The following is a 23,580-nucleotide window of genomic DNA, read 5'->3' on the forward strand; positions in this document are numbered from 1 at the left end:
TTTTCTTTTAGGAAACTTTCTGCATAAATTTAAAGTATACACAAAAGTATTAAACTAAGTTAAGGATTTAAAACATTGTATAGTGTTTCTTGTTTCTAGAATATGAGGGTTTAAGTCTGCCTTCTTGATCTAATCCTATCCTAACGCTGTTATCTTTATTTTGATTAGTGTTTCAGCTGTCTGCTTTGAACTCAAAGTGCATAACAGAAATGTATCTAAAAAGATCTGATTGCTACAAATCTTACATTTATTTTCTTTCTTTTTTAAAAACTTTTCCTGACAACCCAAACAAATCTTGGAAAATTTCTCTTAAGCGTAAGATTTTCCAGGTTGCTACAGAAACCAATTAATGATAGAAAAGATTAATAATGTTTTACCTTCCGCATATTGTATTAGGAACGTAACAGATTCTTGTAGTTTTTTTTATCTCTTTGGCTATTTGCACAGAAAACAATACACCGTACTTTCCACTGTGATAACTAGAATTCATGTTTCTGACTGGGGGTAGGAGTGTTAAGCAAGCAGCCGTCATCCCGTACAGCCTTACCTACACAGCCTTCTCCGTCAGGCCTGCGGGTCATCCCAGGAGGGCAGATGCACATGAAAGTACCAATCAGATTCTTGCACATCATGCCCCTAGATTCACAGTCATGCAGCCCTTCAGCACATTCATCCAGGTCTAAAAAATATTTTCAATAAGAAAAACAGAAAATAAGACAAATTCATGAACAGGCTATCGTTGAGTATTTTGAAGTCATACTTTTGGTCTTATGGCTCTTAACATGTAATCTTCTTATGTAACAGAGAAAGGAGGAGCCCAGTCTCAACTGTTGGCTATATTCTAGAGTTATAAAAATTTCAGCACTGGTCCTCAAGATAAGAAGTTTAGGAAAGGGCTACCTTTGCTTTAGTAAGAGCTCAAGAATGTGACATCTTTATTTTTGATTTGACTGGACAGACTATCAAGTATCTTGTTATCTAGATACGGAAATCTACCAGCAATGCTATAAAGAATACATTCTGCACAGCTCTACAAGAAGACAGCTGACAGCTACAAAATCATTAAAATATATTTCCGGCATCACAAATAACGAGCTGACTCCTCCCTGGTCTGGGGCCTTACCTTTGCACATCTTCTGGTCTTCCCTGAGGGCATAGCCAATTGGGCACGTGCATTCATAGGACCCGAAGGTGTTCATGCAGCGGAAGGCACACAGCAGTGGGTTCTGGGCACACTCATTGATATCTGATCAAGGAAACAGACAGGCATATGCTCAGCCTAGAGTTCTAATTACTCTCTTAAATAAACACCGATGTATTTATTTGGCAGTCACACAGAAAGTAATAGGATAACAGAACTTCCATTTCTGGTAAGGAGAACTGGGCACCTAACTCATCCTCCAACAAATAACAACTATAAACTCTGAAATAAATACAAAAACAACACCTGAAATGGTTTCTAGCAGTGAGTTAAAACTCAGTAAACACCCGGCAACGTAGAGGTGCTCAGTTTTTTTTTTCTTTTTCTCCCTGTGGATCGTATCAGTCCTGGCACAGCAGCATCTGGCAGCTAAATCTCCAATAGGAACTCTCTGAGTTTCTGTCCCAAGAAATCAGGGGAGGAAGCCTTGGGACAACCAAGGCTGCTGAAAAGTGTGGAGGAATCCCAGAAATGAGAGGGCCAGAAGGGGAGAAATACCTTTTTCATTTTTTTGCATAAACTCAGCACAAGTTGCTGACTTAATCTTGCCATCTGTGGGCCAAAACCAAACAAGCTAGCCACTAAGGTTTAAAGAGAGGAATCTAAGTGTGAACCACTGTCTTCTACAGGCCTGACAGTCCACTTTATGTAAATTAACTGCTTGCTAAGACAAAGGCATCAATATTCTCTGAAATAATGTAACTGATTCTAGAAGATATCAGTCACAATACCCAGCACACAATCCAAAATTAACCAACAGACTGAGGAACCAGGAAAACGTGACCTAATTTCAAGGGAAAAAATAAGCAATAGATGCCAATTCTGAGAGGGCGGAGATGCTGAATTATCAGACAAGGGCTACAGAGTATCTTTTGTAACTATGCTCACTGTGGTAAAGGAAAATATGTTTGTGATGAATATAATCATCAGTAGAACATAAGAACAATATAAACAAAAGCTGAGGCATTAAAAACTCTTTCTATATCAAGAAGAAATAATACTAAAGTATCACTTGCCTTCACAATTCATCATGGGCCCTGGCTCAAAGCCCTCATTGCAGTTGCATTCAAAACTCCCAATAACGTTGGTGCATGTCCCATTTCCACATGGGTTGCCAATTGAACATTCATCAGTATCTGAAAAAGAATAAGAAAGTGACACAAAATGTGGAGGTTTTAGTTTAATAAAAGTATGCTCAGGAATATCCATCTGGCCCTATCACGTGTCCCAGATCTGTGCAGGACGCACATAACTCTTGCATCCCCTGCCCTTGGTCTTGGCTGGCCAGCCTTTATGCAGGGCAGAGAACCCCGAGGGTCAAGTGTGAAATGCTCTGAACTTTCAGACAGCTGTGCTTGCCCTAAAAAAAAAAAAAAATCACAAACCCAGGGAGGTATGTGACCTTCTGCTACAAGAGCAGAAGTGGAAAGTCATAAAGTAAAATAGACCTCTTTCCCAGTTAGTGGTTTTGGCAGCTGTAAAGCTCTAGACACATCAGAGTTTGTATATCTGGTTGAAGGCAAAGATTGGGCAACTCGCTCCATCTTCAAATAAACCCATGTTGCTGGAAAATGTAGAATGGGAGAAGAAAAATAAGTTATGGCTACTTATCTTGGCTTTGTAAATCCCACTGCCACCCAGAGTGCCTGAGAGACCTTTTGCTGAATATAAGAAAGAAAACAACCTTAAAAGTGTGAAATGTGGCTCTAAGTCAGCACTTACCCACACAGCGCACTCCCGTGTAATCGAGGTTGTAACCCATTGGACATTCACAGCGAAAAGACCCATCTGTGTTGATACACTGACCATTTGAACAAATGCCTGGGCTCTCAAGACATTCATTAACATCTAAAATACAGAATCATCCATGAACTTTCTCATACAAAAAGATATGCCAAAACTGCATGTATCTATTCAAAAGAGGCTTAACAGTGTTAAAACATATGGGCATTTCTTTTATCAGAGAAACATGTATTTCATATACCGTAACATAGTCTTATGATATAGTGCATATGATATACAATAAATATCATATATGTGCATGAAATGCAATACAATATATGTTATACAGTAAAAACAGCATGATTATAAAACAAATGTACAATATTGTATTTATCTAAGACTATAAAAATAAAATATATCAAACCACACCTTCACGGGTATCATGAAGACTAGGAACAGTCCCGTGGCCATAGGGACACAAATCCTGGAATGCCACTACAGAGAGAAAGACAAACTCCTGATTATCAAAGTGCCTCAACCATCAGAGAACGTAAGAACTGATTAGTGACGTACATAAAATTAGACTTATTTTTCCTCTGCAAAGCTATTTTTAGTAAGAGTCTTTATTTTTGTAATTTACTTCAAAAGCAACACTGAGCATATTTAGAGACGGTCACCTGAGCTTGGGGTGGCCACCTATGGGTACCACTCAGGGTGTCTGATTCTGTCTGCTTGCTCATTTAATTCTGGGCAGCCAAAGAGCCATATTCACTCCAGTATGCTCGTCTGGAGAATTCCATGGACAGAAGAGCCTGGTGGAATACAGTCTACAGAGTCGCAAAGAGTTGGACACGACTGAGCAACTAACAGAGCATTCTCGGCCCATTACACACAGAAGCCACCTCTGACCTAGAGACCAGGCCAGTTCCGAGCCTGCTGGGGACAATCGTACTGTTCAGCTATGCGAATAAAATCTGTGAGGCTCGTCGTCTCTTCTTGCAAATGGCTACTGTGCTGACTCAGCTTCCAAGAATTTGATATAAGATTCTGGGAGCCCCAGCCTGTGATACAATACCCATGTGGGACTCCTGCAGCAAGCTGGAATGTAATTTTCACCCCCTCCTTGGATCTACTGCCCTTCACCCTTCAAATTCATTCCTTTCAAAGCAAGTAATACTAACCTTGGGGGAAGCAATAAAATAATGGGGTAACATCCTGCATTTACACATTCTGAATATGAAAGCTGAAAGAAGTTCCTGGCGCTACTGAGCTCACTGAACCATGAAGGTCTGTAAGTGAGGGGATGCTTTCATCTTCAAAACATTCATAAGTTACATGGTCCCACTTGAGTTCTGCCAGACAGTCCAAAATTAGTACAAAGTGGCTTTTTAATTTCACTACTCTTACCTTCGTCATCTTTGGGACACAGCTCACAGGGGTCCCCCCAGCCCTCTCCTGGCATCTTACTACAGCAGCATTTTGCCTTTGTGGTGTTGAAAGCTTTGGGTACAGAACACTTTCCATTTTCAAAGTTTGTGAAACAGAAGCTCTGGCGAGTATCTAATCAAGAAAGCAAACATCACAGACCTCCTTACTGGTCATTTTAAAAGATGGAATAATTTACACATAATTCTGTTACTGATAGAACATTTCTCATGGCTTGAACATGTGATGCAGATTATATTCACAGTTAAAAGATAGGCCTGGAAATTCTTAATTGCTGATGTCATTTGCCAGTTTAAGTTGACCACTCTATAAAACTGCATTTAGATATATATCTTAACAATGTGCTTTGGAAATTTGAGAAATTATGCTCAATATTAAAATGATTTCCATGTCTTCTTTACTGTTACATTACAGCCTAACAAAATAAACCTAGGTAGCTTTCAGTAAGTTACGTCCTATCAGAAGTAACTCATCAACACTGTGCCGAAAAATCTATGCCAACAACAAAATGAAAAGATGAAATAAGAGAACCATTTTTCTTTTGGTATGGATTTTTTTTTAAAAAATGTAGAAACAGAGCAAATAATTCAAAGCACTTTAAAAATTGTCCAGTGCATATACACTCAGGACCTTATGTTTTAAACTTACAGATGATACATCTGCCAGAGACATATATTTTTAGTGACAAGCGCTACAGCATGGCTTCCTGCCTAGCTATGAAGTTTGAGGGCCGATGATGACAGAGAAGTCATTTCAAAACTTACCAAAGCACCTCCGTCCATTATCAGACAATACAAACCCAGGGGGACAGATGCACTGGAAGCCCCCAGGAGTATTCGTGCAGGAACCAAAAAGACAGATGTTGGGATCTTCATCACACTCATTTATATCTGCAGATCAGCAAGATAATTTACTGATTTAATCAAGTCAATACACTGCTTAATATCTGAAAGTAATTTGTCCACATTGTACAGTTCACTAGCCATTGGATATTCAATGTGAAACAATATATTACATTGTCTGTATGATTAATTATCTTTAAACTGTTATTGCTTCAAAAGTCACAGGTTAGATCCAATTTCAATGATCCATATGACCCAGACTTCTAAGTCGGTCTCCAGCTCTCTGGACCTGACTCCTAGGAGATGTCTGTATGTCCGCCTGCAGGCCTGAGAGGACCATGTCCATGTCTCAGGGGCATCGCATCCTCAGCACTGGTCCTCTTCTCTGGTGCCCTTCGCCCTCAGCAATCCACACTGGGGAGCTGGAGTCACATTCTTTCCTCTCCTTAATTGTTCAACTTTCATAATCAAGCAATATGTGGCCTCCTCATTACATTCAAACTCAGCATCATTTGCCACCTGGATTATCATGTCTCCCAACTAGACTGCTGCACTTCCTTCTCTCCCCTCCATACCGCCACCAGGGTTTGCTTTCTAAAACACATACCTATTTGAGAATGTGTGCCTACAGAACCAGGGAGCTTAGACGTTGGGATGAGAATTTTATCATTTCCACCTTACCCCAGAATGATTCCTTGAAACAGAAAAGGATTACTTACCAGTGATATCTAGCCCCTTTTCACTGGAAGTGCTTATTTAATGGGTGATTTTTAACTAAATGAATAAACACTACATGATTCCAGGCACATTAGAATGTAAGTTTCACGAGGACATCATGTGTCTGTCTAGACCACTGCTGTACCCTCAGCACGGGTCTAGCTCACGGTCTGGAACATACTACGTTCTCAATTTATACCGGCAGAATTTTAGTGAGTCATGGCACTTCCTTTCTAAAAGAACCTGCACTGCTCTGTTCGACCTGCAGGACTAAGAGCCATCTTCTGAGCTGGCCACCGATGCCCCTTAGCACATCTGTTCTGCCTCTGTTTTCAAGCTGCCTCTCTGTTCCATTTCCATTTTTGATTAGTAAATTTATCAAACCCAGGGACACCTCAAATGTCGCCAGTCCTTATGCTAGGCTTCCTGACCTGCTATCCTTTCACCACCACCATCATTATTCACAGCCTCCTTCTGAGACCCACATCCTGAACAGACCCCAGTGCAGGGTCTGTCACATTGGATTGTAAGGGCAGCTTTACCACATGGAGTGATTTAAAAAATCTGTCTTTTCTCTTAGGCAGTAAGTTACCTTACTTACTGGCAAAAGCTGCATTTTTGTATTTCCAGAATCTAAAAGATGCTGCATGTCCATAGTAATGTCCATTGAATGTCAGAATGGATGTGTATGTGCGTGTGTGTGTGCGCCCATAGAGTTCGTGGTAGGAAGCATTTCATCTAGAAAAACTGGTAGAAGAGATTCTAGGCTGAAAGAAATAGTCTTACAGTGAAGCGAGTTAATTGAAAACACATTTTTAAGACATGAAAAATAGTGGTGGTGTTTATCAGTGGATAAAGAAAATAAAATACTCCTGAGGTTAAAAATATCTAATTGAATCACAGATTGTTTTTTCACTAAGCTAAAAGGTAGCCAAGTCTTTCTGATACAAAGAAAGCACAAGTATTTTTATTTCTCTAATGGTTCACACACTGCTATTATGCTTATTCCATAAAGAGATGGATCACAGAGATGATGAAGATTAAGTATAAGCAAAGAAGATGAAAGAAGAGATCTTAAACTCTTCAAGAAAGTTTTTGCTAAGATGCTTCTAGTGTTATTATTATTTTTAAATATTAAAAACACTAGAAAATCTTACAATGAACTATACAAATCAGACAAAAATGGGGAAAAGATATAAATACCAAATTAGGATGACTAAGGATACCCATTATTTACATGATCTGAAAAATAATTAATTTACTATGTAAACTGTTTCCTTAGGTTCTGTCTATATAACTCCCTCAAATGTGAACAGAAGAGCTATACAGAATTTAAGAAACTGAGTAATTCAAAGGCAAAAAACTCTTAACAATCATTTCATGTTAGAAGAACCACACTAAGACGCTGGTGCTTCTGAATTTCAACAAGACTGTTAAAAATAATTTGTACAAAAGTGAAATAAAGTAACTGTAAAAAGGTCAGTCTTCAACATGCCCACCAGGCAATTCTGGGACTCACTTTTGATGTGGTTACAAGATTTCTTGTACACTGGGAGGGTTTCCACAGAGAAACATCTGTTATGACAAATGGATTAATATTTTCTGTTTTGACATGCGGCTTTCCCAAGGAAAAAAATGTCTCAACAGCATTGTCAAGATTTTCTGCTTCACATTTCTAGGACTCTAGACACCTTTAATAGCTGTTTTAAAATTGGTTGCCAAAGATTACAATTTTTGTAGACACTCTTTAAATTCAGTAGAAGGTCTCTATTGACATTTGGAAAAAAGATCAGAGTGCACTGAAAATTCTTTGACTAGTATAAGATTTCTGTTAATGAAAAAATCCCACATCCTCAAATTTTTTATTCCCACCATTCCACCTTCAAATCATTTCTGATGGTTCAATAAAACAGATGTAGGCAGCTAGGCATTTAATTCCCTGGGTCAGCATGCTTATAGTGGTTTAGATTTAACATATATCCACAGAGTCTGTACCAGGTCTCATTATACTAAATGCTTCATGGACTCAAACATCAGCCTTACCGATGCAGTTCTCGCTTTTTACTTCATACCCTGGGGGACAGATACATCTGAAAGACCCCTCCAAATTCTGACAGGTGCCAGGAGAACAAGAGCCAGGCAGGGCAACACACTCATTAGTATCTTTAAAGAGAAACAAGAAAAAAATGACTTACAGATGACATCATTGCTGCCAAATGACAGTAACATGAATTCAACTCAAGCCCTCTGATCTGCCAGGTCACTATGGGGAAATATGCCCTCAGAGATTTTTGACACACTGAGTATTACTCATTTGGCAAGAGGCTAATTTTCCTTTGTTTACTTTAATTGAGACACAGATAGCCTCGAGCTCTGTCCCAATCAAAACACTGCATACAATTCCAAATCTTTGGTTTATACCTTTTATCAAAATTTCCCATGAAACTTATCTTGGTCCATGTACTCAGATGACCAAATGAAATGCAAATGAGTCCCAAAGTTGGTGGTGCTGAGGGTGAGGGGAGTCACATCATTATTTTACAAAACAAAACAACACAAAGACTTTATTTTATTGTTTGCTGTTTAGATACTTACCTATACAGTTCTTGCCATCTGGAGTAAGTTCATAACCTTCATTACATAAACACTTGAAGGAGCCAACTTCATTAAAACACCGTCCATTTCTACACACCTGACCAAAAAAGGAACTGCACTCATCTATGTCTGTAAGTAAATAAGAGTCAGCTTTTCAGAGAGAGCTCTTACATATATTTTGTATCACAAGTTGCAACTTAAAAACATATTTACTGGTAGACATTTACAAAAAGCCTACATTACAATCCCTCATCAACAGAGAAAAATGTCTTGTATCATAAGGATCAGGTGACTAATAATGTCACATAGATCTCTCCTGTTGGTTTAAGCTTTCCATTCTTTCCAACCAAAAAATAGCTCTTTTCCTGGATATAAGAGGACACATGGATTTAACTGGATTGCCCAGTTTGTAGAGAACTGCATCTGGAGATAAGCTGACTGTATTCAAAGGACAAATAACATAGCATATAAAATATAGAAAAATCAATTATATGAAAAACACTCTAGAATTGCTGACATGTTTTGCTTACAGAAAACAGAATCTGAAAAAAAATGTTCTTAACTGTTAGGTTTTCAGTTAAGCTTGCTGCTGCTAGGTCACTTCGGTCGTGTCCAACTCTGTGCGACCACATAGATGGCAGCCCACCAGGCTCCCCCGTCCCTGGGATTCTCCAGGCAAGAACACTGGAGTGGGTTGCCATTTCCTTCTCAAATGCATGAAAGTGAAAAGTGAAAGTGAAGTTGCTCAGTCATATCCGACTCTTCGCGACCCCGTGGACTGCAGCCCACCAGGCTCCTCTGTCCATGGGATTTCCAGGCAAGAGTACTGGAGTGGGTTGCCATTGCCTTCTCCGGTCAGTTAAGCTTAGGGATGAGTTATTTTTCATTTGTTTACGATTATACTTCAATCAGAGCCATATCTGTATCTTTCCTTCTCCTCAGCTGTATAAAGGGTCTGAGAAACTATAGACAACAAGGTGGTAGCTGAATAAAATGTTCAATCAGGTCTGAATTTTTCACAGTTGAAGAATTTTGAAAAACAAGGAAAATTAAAGACTATATATTGGAATATATTAGGAGGTGGGTTTGACCGGCGATGGTTCCATGAAAGCAGGAAGGCTGAGTTACTTTCACATTAACTCATGGGATTATGTGAATTAAGAGATGTTGTGTTGGAAAGCACCACTAGAGAGTCTGTGTGCCGTGTGTAGTCACTCAGTTGTGTTCTGACTCTTTGCATCCTCATGGACTGTAGCCCACCAGGCTCCTCTGTCAATAGGATTCTCTAGGCAAGAATACTGGAGTGGGTTGCCATGCCCCCCTCCAGGGTCTCTTTCCAAGAGGGAAAGACCAAGGGATCTAACCAAGGCCTTCTGCATTGCAGGTGGATTCTTTTATCATCGGAGCCACCAGGAAAGCACTATAGAGTCTGGCACATGGTAAATGAAATATCATTAATGCTTTTTGTCATATCCTTTACTAACTTCTCCACCAACTATAGGATCCTCTTCCTCTTCCTCCAGTCACTTTCAGCTTTTATTTCAATCACTGTTAGAGGCAAAGACTAAAATTCTGTGCCATGTAGAGAAGACAGTTTTCTTTTCCACTGAGAATTTACGGTCCTTCACAGAGATTAAATAGGCTTCTGAGGCTGGTTCAGAAACCTAGTCACCATGTTTTCTTCCTGTGGGAAAAGGCAGCCCTGACTTCAAGAGCTGACTGAAAATAGCTTCAAGACACAATATGTTTCTAAGTTGGAGACTGTCAGTGTTTGAATATAAATCAAGAATGGATTATACGAAATACTTGTGATAAACCTGAAACCATAAGAGGTCTGCCTTTGATACGAATTAAGTGGTAAAAATAACCTAAAACCATAAATCAGTCCCAATAGTTTACTATCATTTGCATGGCCTTTACCCTTGAATCGATTTGACTGACATAAGTACTAAACCCAGCAGACTGTCTCGTGATTGCTGGAGGCAATACTGTGACTTCAATTAACCAGAAGTTAGTCAATGATATTACATATTTTATGGCACATGCTCGCAATATGAATAATAAAAATTTATTCATTCTTTGCCTTTATTCTGTGTTTAGGATATTCTGTAGACATGAAAGAGAAGCAATGAAGGACTGAGTACTTACCCATGCAATCATTATTATGAGTGAGTGCAAAGCCTGGGTAGCAGAGACAGTTGTAGGATCCAACGGTGTTTTTACAAGTTCCATTTCCACATGGATGCCGCTCACACTCATCAACATCTACGAAGAAACACTGGCTCAAAGGAATTCAGTTTTTAACCAGAAAGATGTAGCCTATTAAACGTTTAGATTTTTTTTTTTAAACTACTGGCTTACTTAGATTTTTCTCATTCAATACTAAGAACCCACATTTATTTAAGGAAAGTAAGTATGAGGTAGAGAAAACTCTAAAGTAGAAAATTATTAAGAAAAATTGTCACTTGATAACTTACAGGAACATATAAGACTCAGAAAAGAACTGGACTAATAAGTAAATGAGATTAGTCTACATTTCCTCAGTGAGTTTTTTTAATGAATAAGTTTGCTTGTCAATTATGAGGAAGTAAATCTTTTGAAACACTGAAACAATCTGTTCTCTTAAGCATTATAAATGCTTACCCAGAAATTTTAATATCTTGATTTGATCAGCACAACAAAGGTAAACTTTAACTTCCTAAATTTTACGAATCAGTAGACTCTAAATTGAAGAAGTCTATTAGAGTTCAATGTTATTAGCCTTCAAAAACATGGAATTAATATTTAGAAAGGTCACAGTCATATAAAGGAGGAGACTCCCTAGGCTATGAATTTCAGGCTGCTAAAACTCTTCCATTGTGAAAAAAAAAAGGGGTATTATTGTTCCTTCAGAAAGAAGCTTTGTTTAAGAGAGAGATTACCAAGGAGTCTAGCTGATTTTCATCATGGGTGAATTGTTAAAACTGAGGACAGATTTTCTCCATATGAATTTCTGAATCATAAATATCACACACATATATATATATATATATTTTTTTGTTTGTTTGTTTAGCAAATCACATCCTCTTTCTCAGAGAGAACAGCCAGGAGAAACATATAAGCAAGCCATCTCAGACAGTTCATGCGAATAGGGCCACATCCTCCATGTGTCCTTTGCACAAGCATTCCCTAGAGAATTTTTCCTGCGCCCATGGAAGATGTCTGCAGGGGACCTCTTAGGAGGTACTGGAGGAATGGAGACATTCTCCAGATACAGATATGTACAGATATGCCATAAAGAAACTAATTTTGCCGTTCTGCTGTACTGAAGTCTGTACGATTCAAAAAGATGGTGTGTCTCGAAAACCAAGAGTAGATGCGCAACTTCAGCTTGTTCTACACTGAGAACATGCTAATTATAAATGGTCAACTTTTAAATTTAATTTTTCTCCTGCAAGTGCAGAGTGCTTCAGTGGAGATGAGCCAGTGGCTGACATCAGTTTATGGAGTTACGCTGAGTTCCAAGGTGAGTTCCGAAGTTAAGCTGAGTTCCAAAAGCCCATGTGCTTTTGAAATCTTATTAATCATTAGCTCAGCAAGTACTTACTGAACACAATTATTGCTTAACTAACCAACACATTAGCTACTGTACTGGGGCTTTTCAAAGTTTCACCATCTTTGCTTCTAAAAACTGTTCTTAAGAGTTGAAACAGCCAAGCAAGCAGATATATCTCATATGTTCAGTGATTTGGGGAAAAGAAGCATATGTACCTATGTGCGTGGTGTATGTGTTCATTTCAGCTCTGTCACTCTTACTACTCCCTTGCATTCTAGCATTCCAAAAGGCTTTTCTGAGTGGAACTGTGCCTGTGTGCTAAGTTGCCTGAGTCATGCCCAGCTCTTTGTGACCCTATGGACTGTGGCCTGCCAGGCTCCTCTGTCCATGGGGATTCTCCAGGCAAGAATGCTGGAGTTGGCTGCCATACCCTCCCTCCGGGGGATCTTCCTGACCCAGGGATCAAACCCGTGTCTCTTGTATCTCCTGCATTGAGAGGTGGGTTCTTTATACCAGCACCACCTGGGAAGCCCCTTGAGTGGGAACAAAGAGGGGTAAACGGAGAGCTGGTACCCCGGCGATTTCTAGGTAAGGCTGACGGTCTGAAAGCTCAGGTTAACAAGCATGTGAAAGCCATCTGGGGAAGAAAGCTGTGACCACTAATCCCAAGAACATACTGTGGTGAGTCCTGCTCACAAATTTCACATTGACTAAAACCATAAACAGTTTCACATAGCTCATGTTTTGTTAAGACTGTTTGTGACAGAGGCAGGGCAGTTACTTGTGGCGGGTGACCGAATGGTAATCTCTTCTGGAGTCTCAGCTCCACGACACCCCCTGGAGATAATGCTTCCCTTCTTACCCATGCACATCGTCTGGTCCTGAGAAGCCTTAAAGCCATTGTGGCAGATGCACTGGTAACTTCCTTGTAAATCCACACATAGGCCATGACTGCAGACATTAGGAATTTCTAAACACTCGTTGCGATCTAACACAGAAAAATAAAACACATGTTACACGTATCTGATCTTTATTAAGATTCCTTCATTTTTTCCCACAGGCATTGTTTCTATAGCCTGCTAGTAATTATCACAGATAGGCTGAAAACGAACCATAACAAGAGTTGAATAAAAATAAGGCAAGGCTTTAAAGTATACAAGCCTCTTTTAAAAAAATTTTAAATCACGCGATCTTTCTACATGTTGATTGGTATATCTCAAGGACATTGTTTCATTTTAGTTTTAATTCTAGGAAAAATCCATTGAGAGACTTCTTTTCCTAACAAAAGAATCTATGGTGAAATAGATTCAATATGAACGAATAGATTTACCTGGAAAATCCCTTCAAAATTATATTTGAAAATATCTTTTTTTTTTTTTTTGATAGGAGAGTATAGGCAGTTTTTTAGTGCAGGAAGTAAGTATACAGAATGTGGTGAGAGCAGTGAAAGTGTTGGTCACTCAGTTGTGTCCGATTCTTTGCAATTTCATGGACTGCAGCTGCCAGGTTTTTCTGTCCATGGCATTCTCCAGGCAAGAACACTGGAGTGGGTTGCCATTCCCTCCTCCAAGGGATCCTCCCTACCTAGAGATTGAACCCAGGTCTCCTGCACTGCAGGCGGATCCTTTACCATCTGAGCTACCACAGAGGCCTACAATGGTGTTCAGTATCAAAGAATGAGTCATTCTCTTCTTACCAACACAGGCTCCGTTGGGTGAAAGTTTGAAACCTGCAGCGCACTCGCACCGGTAGCTGCCCGGACTGTTGATGCAGTCTGCATTTCGCTGGCACAGGTTATCGCCATTGCTGCACTCATCAATATCTGAAAGAGCAACAATTCCATTTTTCAAACTTCATTATGGCATCAGTATTACATTCACTTAATCAATTTGGTGATCAACTCCTAAAATGCTGTAGTAGAAACAGTAAGTCAGAAAACTTCTAAAAACCAGGTATGTCTGCCAAACTTTCCTGGATAAGGTCACTTATTGCTCAGATTACCTTCGCAGACCAGCAGCAGGTCATTGTAGCTGAATCCCGTAGGGCATTCACAGCGGAAACTGCCAATTTGGTTAATGCACACACCATTTGCACAAATGCCTGGAATCTCTTTACATTCATCAATATCTGCAATTGAACAGATTTGATCAAATATATGGTTCTGCTTAATGTATTTATTATAAAACATTGAATAATACTAAACACACACTCAGTCTCAAAAATCAATCCTATACTGGTATGAGTGATTTTGTGGTTTACGAAAGCATATAGATTACAAAACATTATTTCCTTTGAACAGTAATGAAAGAATGGAAGTAGTTGATCAAATATACCAAGTGATACTAGTGACAATAGAGCAAATGAACTTCCTAGGGAATCAAGCTTCCTCTTAAGTTACATGTCAGGCTTACCTAATTGCTATTACTCATTTGATAAAGCCAACTGCATTTTCTTAATTTTATGTCCTTTGTTATCTGTGCATTGATAATGGACATTTAAAATTATATTGTTCACTTAATCTTTGAGGAAGAAAAGTAGACTGTGCAAGAGAAAGCACATTCAGAAGAAAGAAATTTATATAATTGATAATTCTGCAAATTCATAAGTAGATAGGGAGAAAAATACTGTAAAATTACATACAAAAATATATACTCATGAAAACAGACAATAAAGGTTAATAAAATAAAGTGGATTACTTAGAATCATGTATTGATAATACAATATTCATAATGAGAAGAACTAAAGCTTTAGCTTGATATGTATGAAATCTTGAGGCAGTCATATAACTATTATATCATAACTCAATTACCAGGCTGGCAACCCACTCCAGGCTGATGGACTAATGCCACTATTAACACTTGGTTATCTGTAAACAGGCTGCTTCTTTCTTGTCTAACTACATCAGATCCAAATCCAGAGTATTATCTTTTATGATACTTTAAACTTAAAAAACACTGAACAAATTTTTACAAAATGCTACATATATGTATTAAAAGAAACATAATCTAGAAAAAACTCACCAACAGCTTTTCCAGTGTGAATGTCAAAGGTGAATCCAGGAATATTTCCACATATGGTTTTAAAGTCAGCTTTAAAATATAAACAAAGCAAATACACTCTTAAATTCTCATATTCCTTCCAAATAACACTTTACATAGTATTACTTTAACTGACAAATATATTTTATATTATTCGCAACAAGTCACTTTAATTCAATTATATTTATTTGACTACAATATCAGTTTTTGCATGGAGTGAATGAATCTAGGCATTCTTTTATCATTATTATTATTGCTGTACTTATTAACATTTTACTGCTCGGATACTAGAAAATAAGTAAATCATTATGAGTTCAAAATATCTACTTAAAGCACTTAGGTAGATATTTTATTATTTTATTTTGATACGCAGGGCTTTAGAAATGATCCAACTTATTGAAAAACTAGGTTAGTGTGCAAATTTAAAAAGGAATTAGAATTGCACAAAGGCATAGGCATCATGCAAAGATAATTTTGTGGTGGTGAAACATGTTCACAAGGAGTAATGAATGAGCCATGACTTTTATCTTTTTTAACATAAACGTCTGTTTGTTGGAACGTGAAATTTGAGGCATCAAAAACAACATCTCATGGAATAAAACAAAGACTATGAGAGTCACTCGGAGAAGGCAATGGCACCCCACTCCAGTACTCTTGCCTGGAAAATCCCATGGACGGAGGAGCCCGATGGGCTGCAGTCCATGGGGTCGCTAAGAGTTGGACACAACTGAGCGACTTCACTTTCACTTTTTTACTTTCATGCATTGGAGAAGGAAATGGCAACCCACTCCAGTGTTCTTGCCTGGAGAATCCCAGGGACAGGGGAGCCTGGTGGGCTGCTGCCTATGAGGTCGCACTGAGTCGGACACGACTGAAGCGACTTAGCAGCAGCAGCAGCAGTAGCAGCAGCATGAGAGTCACTACTACACATAATTCACCAAACTAACAGGACCTTAAAAGAATTCTAATTTTTAAGTAGCATAATTCTTCGAATGCCCACTGCTACACACAGGAATAAAACTCTTGAAAACAGTATCAGGCAACATACAGAAGACTATAATCTAAGTGCCATCTGAGAGCCCAGATTGTTAAGTGGGGAAAACACAATCCCTTCAATAAATAGTGCTGGGAAAACTGATAGCCACTTGACTAAGGCTGCAACTGGCCACTTTCTTACACCATATAAAAAATAAAACTCTGAACAGATTGCAGACTTAAATGTAAGACTGAAAACCATAAAACTCCTAGTAGAAAACATAGGATGCTCTCCAATATTGGTCTTTGCAATATTTTTTTGAATCTTTCTCCTCAGGCAAGGGAAAAAAAAAAGCAGAAATAAACAAACAGGACTATATCAAACTGAAAAGCTTTTGCACAGTGAAGGAAACCATCTACAAAAGGAAAAGGCAATATATTGAATAGAACGATGTCTGCAAATGATATATCCAATAGGGGTTAATGTCAAAATATAAAGAATACTCACAACTCAATATAAAAAATACAAATAATCCAGTTAAAAATGGGCAGACCACTTGAATAGATATTTTTTCTAAAGAAGACACACAGATGGCCAACAGACACATGAAAAGATGCTCAACATCACTGATTATCAGTGAAATGCAAATGAGGTGTCACATCAGACCTGTCAGAATGGCTGTTATCAAAAAGATCACAAATAACAAGTGCTGGTGAAGGTGAGAAGAAATGGCAACTCTTGTATACTATTGGTAGGAATGTAAATTGGTATAGTCACTATGGAAAACAGCATGGAGGTTTCTCAAAAAATTAAAAACAAAACTGTCATAGTTCGGCAATTTCATCTCTGAGTATTTATCTGAAGAAAACAAAACACTAATTCAAAAAGACATATACATTCCTGCGTTCTCTGTAACATTATTTACAAGGGCCAAGATACGAAGCAACCTAAGTGCCTGTTGATGTGCAAGCAGATAAACAAGATGGTGTATTATTACTCAGCCATGTTGTTGAAATCTGGTGGCTGCCAGAGGGGAGGGAGTAGCGGGTAGGGCAAAATAGATGTGAGGGATTAAGAGGTACATATTTCCAACTAAAATACAAATAAGTCACAGCAAAGTAATGTACAGTCTAAGGAATACAGCCAATAAAATTGTAATAAAATTGTGTGGAGACATATGGTTACTAGACTTATCGTGGAGACAAATCCATAGTATGTATAAATGTCAAAACACTATGCTGTAATCCTGAAAGTAACATAATACGATTTATCAATTATACTTCAATACAAAAGAGAAAATCCATTTGCCCATTGAACTTGAGCCACTGAAAAAGGTCATATATGTCACTTTTCACCATCTCTCCTTAATTTCATTTCATCATGTTAAATGAAATATTTTAATAACTGTACCCTAAATAATACTGTATTTGGTAACAAATGCATAATCATTGTTTCTTATTTGTCCTATTGGTTCAACTCTTAGTATCTACAGCTATTAAGAGTGACCACTTTTCAGGTCATAAAAGAACCTGAGTGGGCAACAATTTTAAGATGATTCTGTTGCTCTTGTCTCTATTACCTTTCAGTTTTTCTTTCAAGAGAATCTGTGTCTGGAAAAACATTTTACTGTGTAACGACAGTTCTCTTCACTGTCTAAAAATTTCATGTAAGTTTGAGGGAATGGATGCATAAGGAAAACTTTGATACTAAGTTGTTTTTACGTAAAGTTTGCTCATCAAATTCATTTTTTTTGCATGTTTTCCAAGACGAAACTTAATAAGCATGTTGGAATTTAAATAATCACAATTTATCAAAATGACACCTTCTAAGTATAACACAATGACACATACAGATTCTCAATAAATACTTCTTTTATGAAGAGTAATTAAAGCAGCCTGTTTAAATGGACTGGTGTTACAAAATTCTAACTCTTCAGCAATGGGGCTTATTTTCAGGATCCAGACTTTACTCGAAGGACATCTCAGAAATTAGTGTTTGGACCTTAAAGAGGACTGGCTGCCTGAGAAACCAAGCACATGAATTCTTGAATATTTTCAGAACTATGTCTGAAAACAAAAGTACCCCTTTGTTTTCACTCTAGTGTCACATACCTACCTCCCTGTGTCACTAACTCGGCTGCCCACAGAAGCAGGAGCTGTGTGCTTACCTGTTCCTGGCGTTGGGCATGGTTCACACGGTTTGTTCCAGGCTTTGCCCACATTGTATGTGCAGCAGCACATCCTCTTTGTCACATTAAAAGGCAACTCATTCTCACAAGTGGTTCCATTATAGCTCCGGTAGCAGAAGCTTTTTCTCATGTCTACATAGAGAAAAACAAAAATGCCAACCCATCCTGCCAGCAAGCAGCTAATAATAAACCCCATACACCTGGAGACACTAAAATTCCTCAACTAACTCTGAAAAGTTTCAAGGTCATGTGGAAGTATCTTAAAATAATTCTTTAAGTTGAACATAAATCATTTTTAGTTAAGCGTCTTTTCTGTTTTTAAGTAAGGGATTTCACTTTTCATTTTCTTGGCGGACAAAGTTAATAGATATTTCTCTATTCAAATGCATTTATTTTAAAAAGCATTACATATTAGATTTTAAATGTTCTCTTATTTGTAAAACAATGTTCAATTTATATAAACGGAAAATAAAAGTAAGAATATATAATTATAATATTTGTTGAAATTTTCTACCTCAGACTCATGCTTTATAACATGTAACTATGTAGCCAAAGTATATTAAAAATATGATACACAGCCATAAGTTTATAAGACTTTGAAATACTTTACTATTTATAGAGATTTAACTTCCAAACTTTCTGAATAATTATGACACATTTGCCTCTGAGAGATAATTGATGGCCAGGAAGCCAGCAACAGTGACCTCATCAACTTCAGAGATTTACCTACCCATGCAGTTGTGGCCTCCATTGACTTGCATGTATTCAGGTGGGCAAATGCAGGTGTAATTTCCCAGGGTGTTGTAGCAGGTCCCGGGTCCACACACACCAGGATGTGCAAAACACTCATCAATATCTACAGGATGCAAGAACATCATTAGTAAATATTTTCCCCATGAATTTAAGTGACTTAAACGACTGAACAAAGCATATGGCTGAGTCCCCCAATTTTTATTTTTATAGAATTCATCTTACTTTTTATAAAATTTAGAATTTAAAGCAATTACATAGGAAACACCCCTAAAATACATTTATGTCACATACAATATGCCCTAATTCAGAAAAATAAAAATCTAACATTTAAAAATAAAGGTGATCAAAATAAATTATTCCAAAGTGGCAGAAAATAACTTCAATGGTGCCAATATTTTTAAACTGAAATTTCATACTCTTCAGATGGAATTGCTTTAAAGCTACTTTCCTCTTACGTCACTGAAATCAAATTTTAGTGCCAACCTTAAACTTAGAAAAGCCTTTTTCTTTATAGCTCCTTTCAAATTAACACCCATTCAGAGATTCTAGAAGTAGTACAGTTTCTGGTTATTTTCCTTATTAAAGCATATTTCTTCCAGATGGGCTTATCTAACATGTTCCAATAGAAAAGTTATAATGGAAATAATTACACTACATGTTTAATGTTTATTTTAGAAACATTCATTCATTCATTCCATAAATAAATACTGAGATTCTACTGTAAGCTAGAACTTCTAGCTATAAAGATGAATTGGATGTGGCCCTTGCTTCAAGAAGCTCCCAGTCTAGTGGGAAGACCAGGCCCCTAAGGATGCCATGTGAGAATTGGGGATGGAACAAAGAAAGGCATCTGGCATAACCTCTGAACTGTTTCATATGATGTTGTTCAACATTAAAAAGTTACTGAAAGTATTAACCTAATGGTCCCACTTCAAACATACATATTTTTCTATATAAATGTGAGTTAATAACTTAACTTGAATGCTTTCATACTATTTCAGCTTTCTCCCTTTATCATCAACCCATTTAAAAATAATAGTAAATTACTGCAAATAATCTATAAGTTAATTTAGCTATCATCATACAGGGCTCCCCTGGTGGCTCAGATGGTATAGAATCTGCCTGCAAGGCAGGAGACCTGGGTTCGATTCCTGGATCAAGAAGAACCCTTGGAGGAGGGCATGGCAACCCACTCCAGTATTCTTGTCTGGTGAATCCCCGTGGACAGAGGAGCCTGGTGGACTATAGTCCACGGGGTCACAAAGAGCTGGACACAAATGAAGTGACTTGGCATGCATGCATCATTATACAACTTAGAAGCACTGACGGAAAAGAAAACAACTATGAACCAGTCTCATCATATCCCTTGATAAAACTTGAAGATGGACTCTTTTCTGACCTGATCAGTAATTTTGTTCTAAATAGCACTAATAATTTTTAGGTATGAATTCATCTCACCTTCACAGATGCGGGTTTCCTCACTGAGGTAGTAGCCTTGAGGGCACTCACACTGGAAGCTACCAAAAGTGTTAATACAGTTTCCACCCTGGCAGAGTCCTGGTAACTCCTGGCACTCATCAATATCTGCAAAAGGGGAGACAGCTCAGATACTATCATGAAAGACAAGTCACTATGAGAGCTTTCAGATGTGTGGTACTGTAAGACCTGCAGACTTCCGTGCATCCAAGTGAATGCACACTTAAGACAGGAGGTTTATTGTGATCATGAATTCCCCTGCCTTAGTCATGGAACTCTGCTATAATCTGAAAAGAGGAATAACTAAATCTAACAATGATGAAAGTTGGGAATAATTATAAAAAAGAGTTTCCCTGCAGAACAATCACACACCACTGCAATGGATCAAGTCTTTCTGACTTAACGAATGATTTTTCAGCCAACTGGCAACTGTCTACCTGTAATTTTGCAAAATAATCTTGTCTGGACTATTGCATACTAACTTTTTTACCAGTTTTTCTCTAAAGTAAGCTCTTGTTTAAATCTGGTGCCATCAGAGGTATACTCACCTTCTAAGATGATTGTAATGGGGTTAGGTCTGAAGCCTTCACCTCCAGGACACAAAGTGTAATATTCAGCTACAAAACGAGGGGAAGAAAAAGAAATTTGATAACCTGTATGCAAGAGGCTGAGACAATGAATTAGCACTTAACAACTGCCAAGCTCAAGCACATATCCTAAGGGGTGTATCTATGTTTTCCTAGGTGCTTTTTCAAACACAGTATCTTTAAAAGTATATTAACATCCTACTTGAAATAAGATCATTACTTCATAAATTACAAAGTAGAATAACAAAACCCATTTGTTTTTGATGAAAGAAAAAACTACTTTCAGACAATTTATATCCACAACATTTTTTGGCTAGTGAATGAAAACTCAAAGATTCAACAATGCTGAGTTTCACCTATGCTCATATCAGGACACACATTTCAATTTAAGATATAACCTGGTTGGACTCGAGGAATACAACGCATCTCTGAACCTGAACTAAAACAACTCTGGAAAAGAAGCAGGAATGGCCTTTACGTGTGATACCAGGGAGAACTGATATTATCACCCTTCATAGTGGATTCTGGTTAAAAATTGTTTTCTCTTTTCATCATATCAAGAAAAACAAGAAGAAGAGAGGAATTCAGAGTCCTTTTATATGAAGGCTTCTTGGCTGGTTTTAGCATAATCACTGAAAGCAGTCCAGATTCAAAGTTCGGACTCTCACTTCCTCCCTTGTCCCCAGCACCAGAAGAATTTGGCAGCTAGTCTTCAGCTGCCAGAGGGCCCCTGTCCTCTTCCTCAGCTTCATACTCACTGCTATTGACAGGGGGGCAGGTCTCGCAGGGGTTCCCCCAGGCCTTCCCCAGAGAGCAGCAGCAGGAGGAGCGGCTGACGCCCACCCCAATCTCAGTGTTGCAGGACAGGCTCCCGTCGCCCCGAGGGCCGAACTTCAGGTAGCAGTTGCCCACGCGGTTGTCTGCAGAGAAACACAGGGGTTTACAACGGTCCTTACAGTAGTAAGAATGTCATTTTGGAGAAAGGTCACTCAAATGATGAAATTCGAATTCTGTACATTAACTCCCTGCACGAAATCATCACTTGCTTTAGAGTTTTTCCAAGTTGTAGGAGTTAAATCAATTACAACACTTTCCCATGTTTAGACATCCATATAGATCACGGGCTAAAGAGAGTAAGGAATTACTCACCTGGGACATTCTGGACCTTTAATAAAATGAATGCAAAAAAAGTTGCCTAATAATCAATCAGTCTATATCATCAGTTTATCAACAAAGGAAATGAAATCCAGTACAAGTTAAAGCAATGTATCCTGTTACAGAAAATAGTGATAATGCAACCTCCTTCCTCTCCTTCCCATAATCTTTATTCTCCCAAAGTTCTGCTTTAATTTGCACATCAAGCTTTGCAAGTTTTTGAAGAGTCAGTCTACAACAAGTTTATAAAGGATATTTAAGAGAATAAGTGACTCTCAAACTTTTTCTTGTCTCTGAGTATCATCTAGATCACCTCATTAGTTCCATCACTCTAAACATGATCAAATTTGTGGTTCCATCTTTCACCTTTCCCCTGAACTCCAGATCCTTCCTCAAGTGCCTAGTATTTTATTTCTCCTCTTAGGCATCTGAGAGCTATTTTAAAGTTACCATGTCTAAAGCCAAACACTTGATACGCTTGCCTCCACATAAAAAACCTGCTCCAATCCTCTCCCAGGCTTTTTTGCATTTTCAATAAACAGAAAACTCATTTTTTAAAACTGCTCAGGCTCTAAACTTTGGGGTCAAACTTTGACTCCTTATTCAATCCAGTTAATAAGATCTGTCAACACTACCTTCAAAATATACCTGGAATCTGATGACTGACCACTGCTTTCAACATCACTGCAACCTGAGTTCAAGCCACTATCACTCCTCACCTGGACTACTGCAACTGTTTCCTAACTCATCTCCTGATTCACCCACCTATGGTCTATTTTTCCTACCAGAGCTTCCTTCAGAAGCATTACCTTCGGTCAGGCTACTTCCAATGGCGTCCCATCTCAAATCAGAGTACAAGCCAAAGTTCTTTACAGGCTACCAAGTAGTTTTCATCTCCAGCTGCACCTTATAATCACTTGGGCAGCTTTTCATTCTTTTACTTCCTTTTCTCAATTCTTTTAAGTTTTACTTTTGTTGCCCAATCTCAGGTGCTGCAGAATTGTGAACTCAAGGTTCTGCTCTTACTAGGCTTGTATTCATTCATCCTTCCTTCTTTCCTCCCTACCACTCTTTCCCTTTTATCGCTTCTCTCCATCTCCTCCCTCTTCCCCTACTCAAACATTGGAAAGTGCTTACCATTACTTTTTATGGTCTGTGCTGTTGCAAAATTAGTATTTTGGGTTTTTTTTGTGCACATTTTAAATTTCTATGAGTGGTATTTTGTCATTTGCCTCATTCTATCTTTATAACATGCTGTCAGCTCCACAGTGCCCAGCTGCCATTCTTTTTTAATCAACCCACTCTCCAAAAACGGTTTCTAAATTCTTGCCACCACAAATGAAGAGGCA

General features: G+C 38.2%; 1 protein-coding gene across 3 annotated transcripts in view; it reads right to left on the minus strand.

The window, feature by feature from the left end:
• FBN2 (fibrillin 2) overlaps window positions 1-23,580 on the minus strand; it is a 226,928-nt gene that overhangs the window by 19,722 nt on the left and 183,626 nt on the right. For all 3 annotated transcript variants that reach the window (XM_088838382.1, XM_055429280.2, XM_088838381.1), the window contains 19 exons: window positions 21,835-21,996; window positions 21,038-21,106; window positions 20,472-20,597; window positions 18,991-19,116; window positions 18,240-18,392; window positions 15,079-15,147; window positions 14,060-14,185; window positions 13,755-13,880; window positions 12,921-13,046; window positions 10,672-10,788; window positions 8,524-8,652; window positions 7,972-8,091; window positions 5,134-5,259; window positions 4,331-4,483; window positions 3,353-3,418; window positions 2,924-3,049; window positions 2,218-2,337; window positions 1,124-1,246; window positions 548-679 (listed from right to left, as the gene is read on the minus strand). In XM_088838382.1, the coding sequence (XP_088694508.1) occupies window positions 548-679; window positions 1,124-1,246; window positions 2,218-2,337; window positions 2,924-3,049; window positions 3,353-3,418; window positions 4,331-4,483; window positions 5,134-5,259; window positions 7,972-8,091; window positions 8,524-8,652; window positions 10,672-10,788; window positions 12,921-13,046; window positions 13,755-13,880; window positions 14,060-14,185; window positions 15,079-15,147; window positions 18,240-18,392; window positions 18,991-19,116; window positions 20,472-20,597; window positions 21,038-21,106; window positions 21,835-21,996 (2,295 nt within the window). The remainder of the gene's footprint in view (window positions 1-547; window positions 680-1,123; window positions 1,247-2,217; window positions 2,338-2,923; window positions 3,050-3,352; window positions 3,419-4,330; window positions 4,484-5,133; window positions 5,260-7,971; window positions 8,092-8,523; window positions 8,653-10,671; window positions 10,789-12,920; window positions 13,047-13,754; window positions 13,881-14,059; window positions 14,186-15,078; window positions 15,148-18,239; window positions 18,393-18,990; window positions 19,117-20,471; window positions 20,598-21,037; window positions 21,107-21,834; window positions 21,997-23,580) is intronic.

The sequence above is a fragment of the Moschus berezovskii genome, chromosome 8 (assembly GCF_049115385.1).
Source record: "Moschus berezovskii isolate FMDL1 chromosome 8, NW_MosBer_1.0, whole genome shotgun sequence".
In the NCBI taxonomy this organism is placed as follows: domain Eukaryota; kingdom Metazoa; phylum Chordata; class Mammalia; order Artiodactyla; family Moschidae; genus Moschus; species Moschus berezovskii.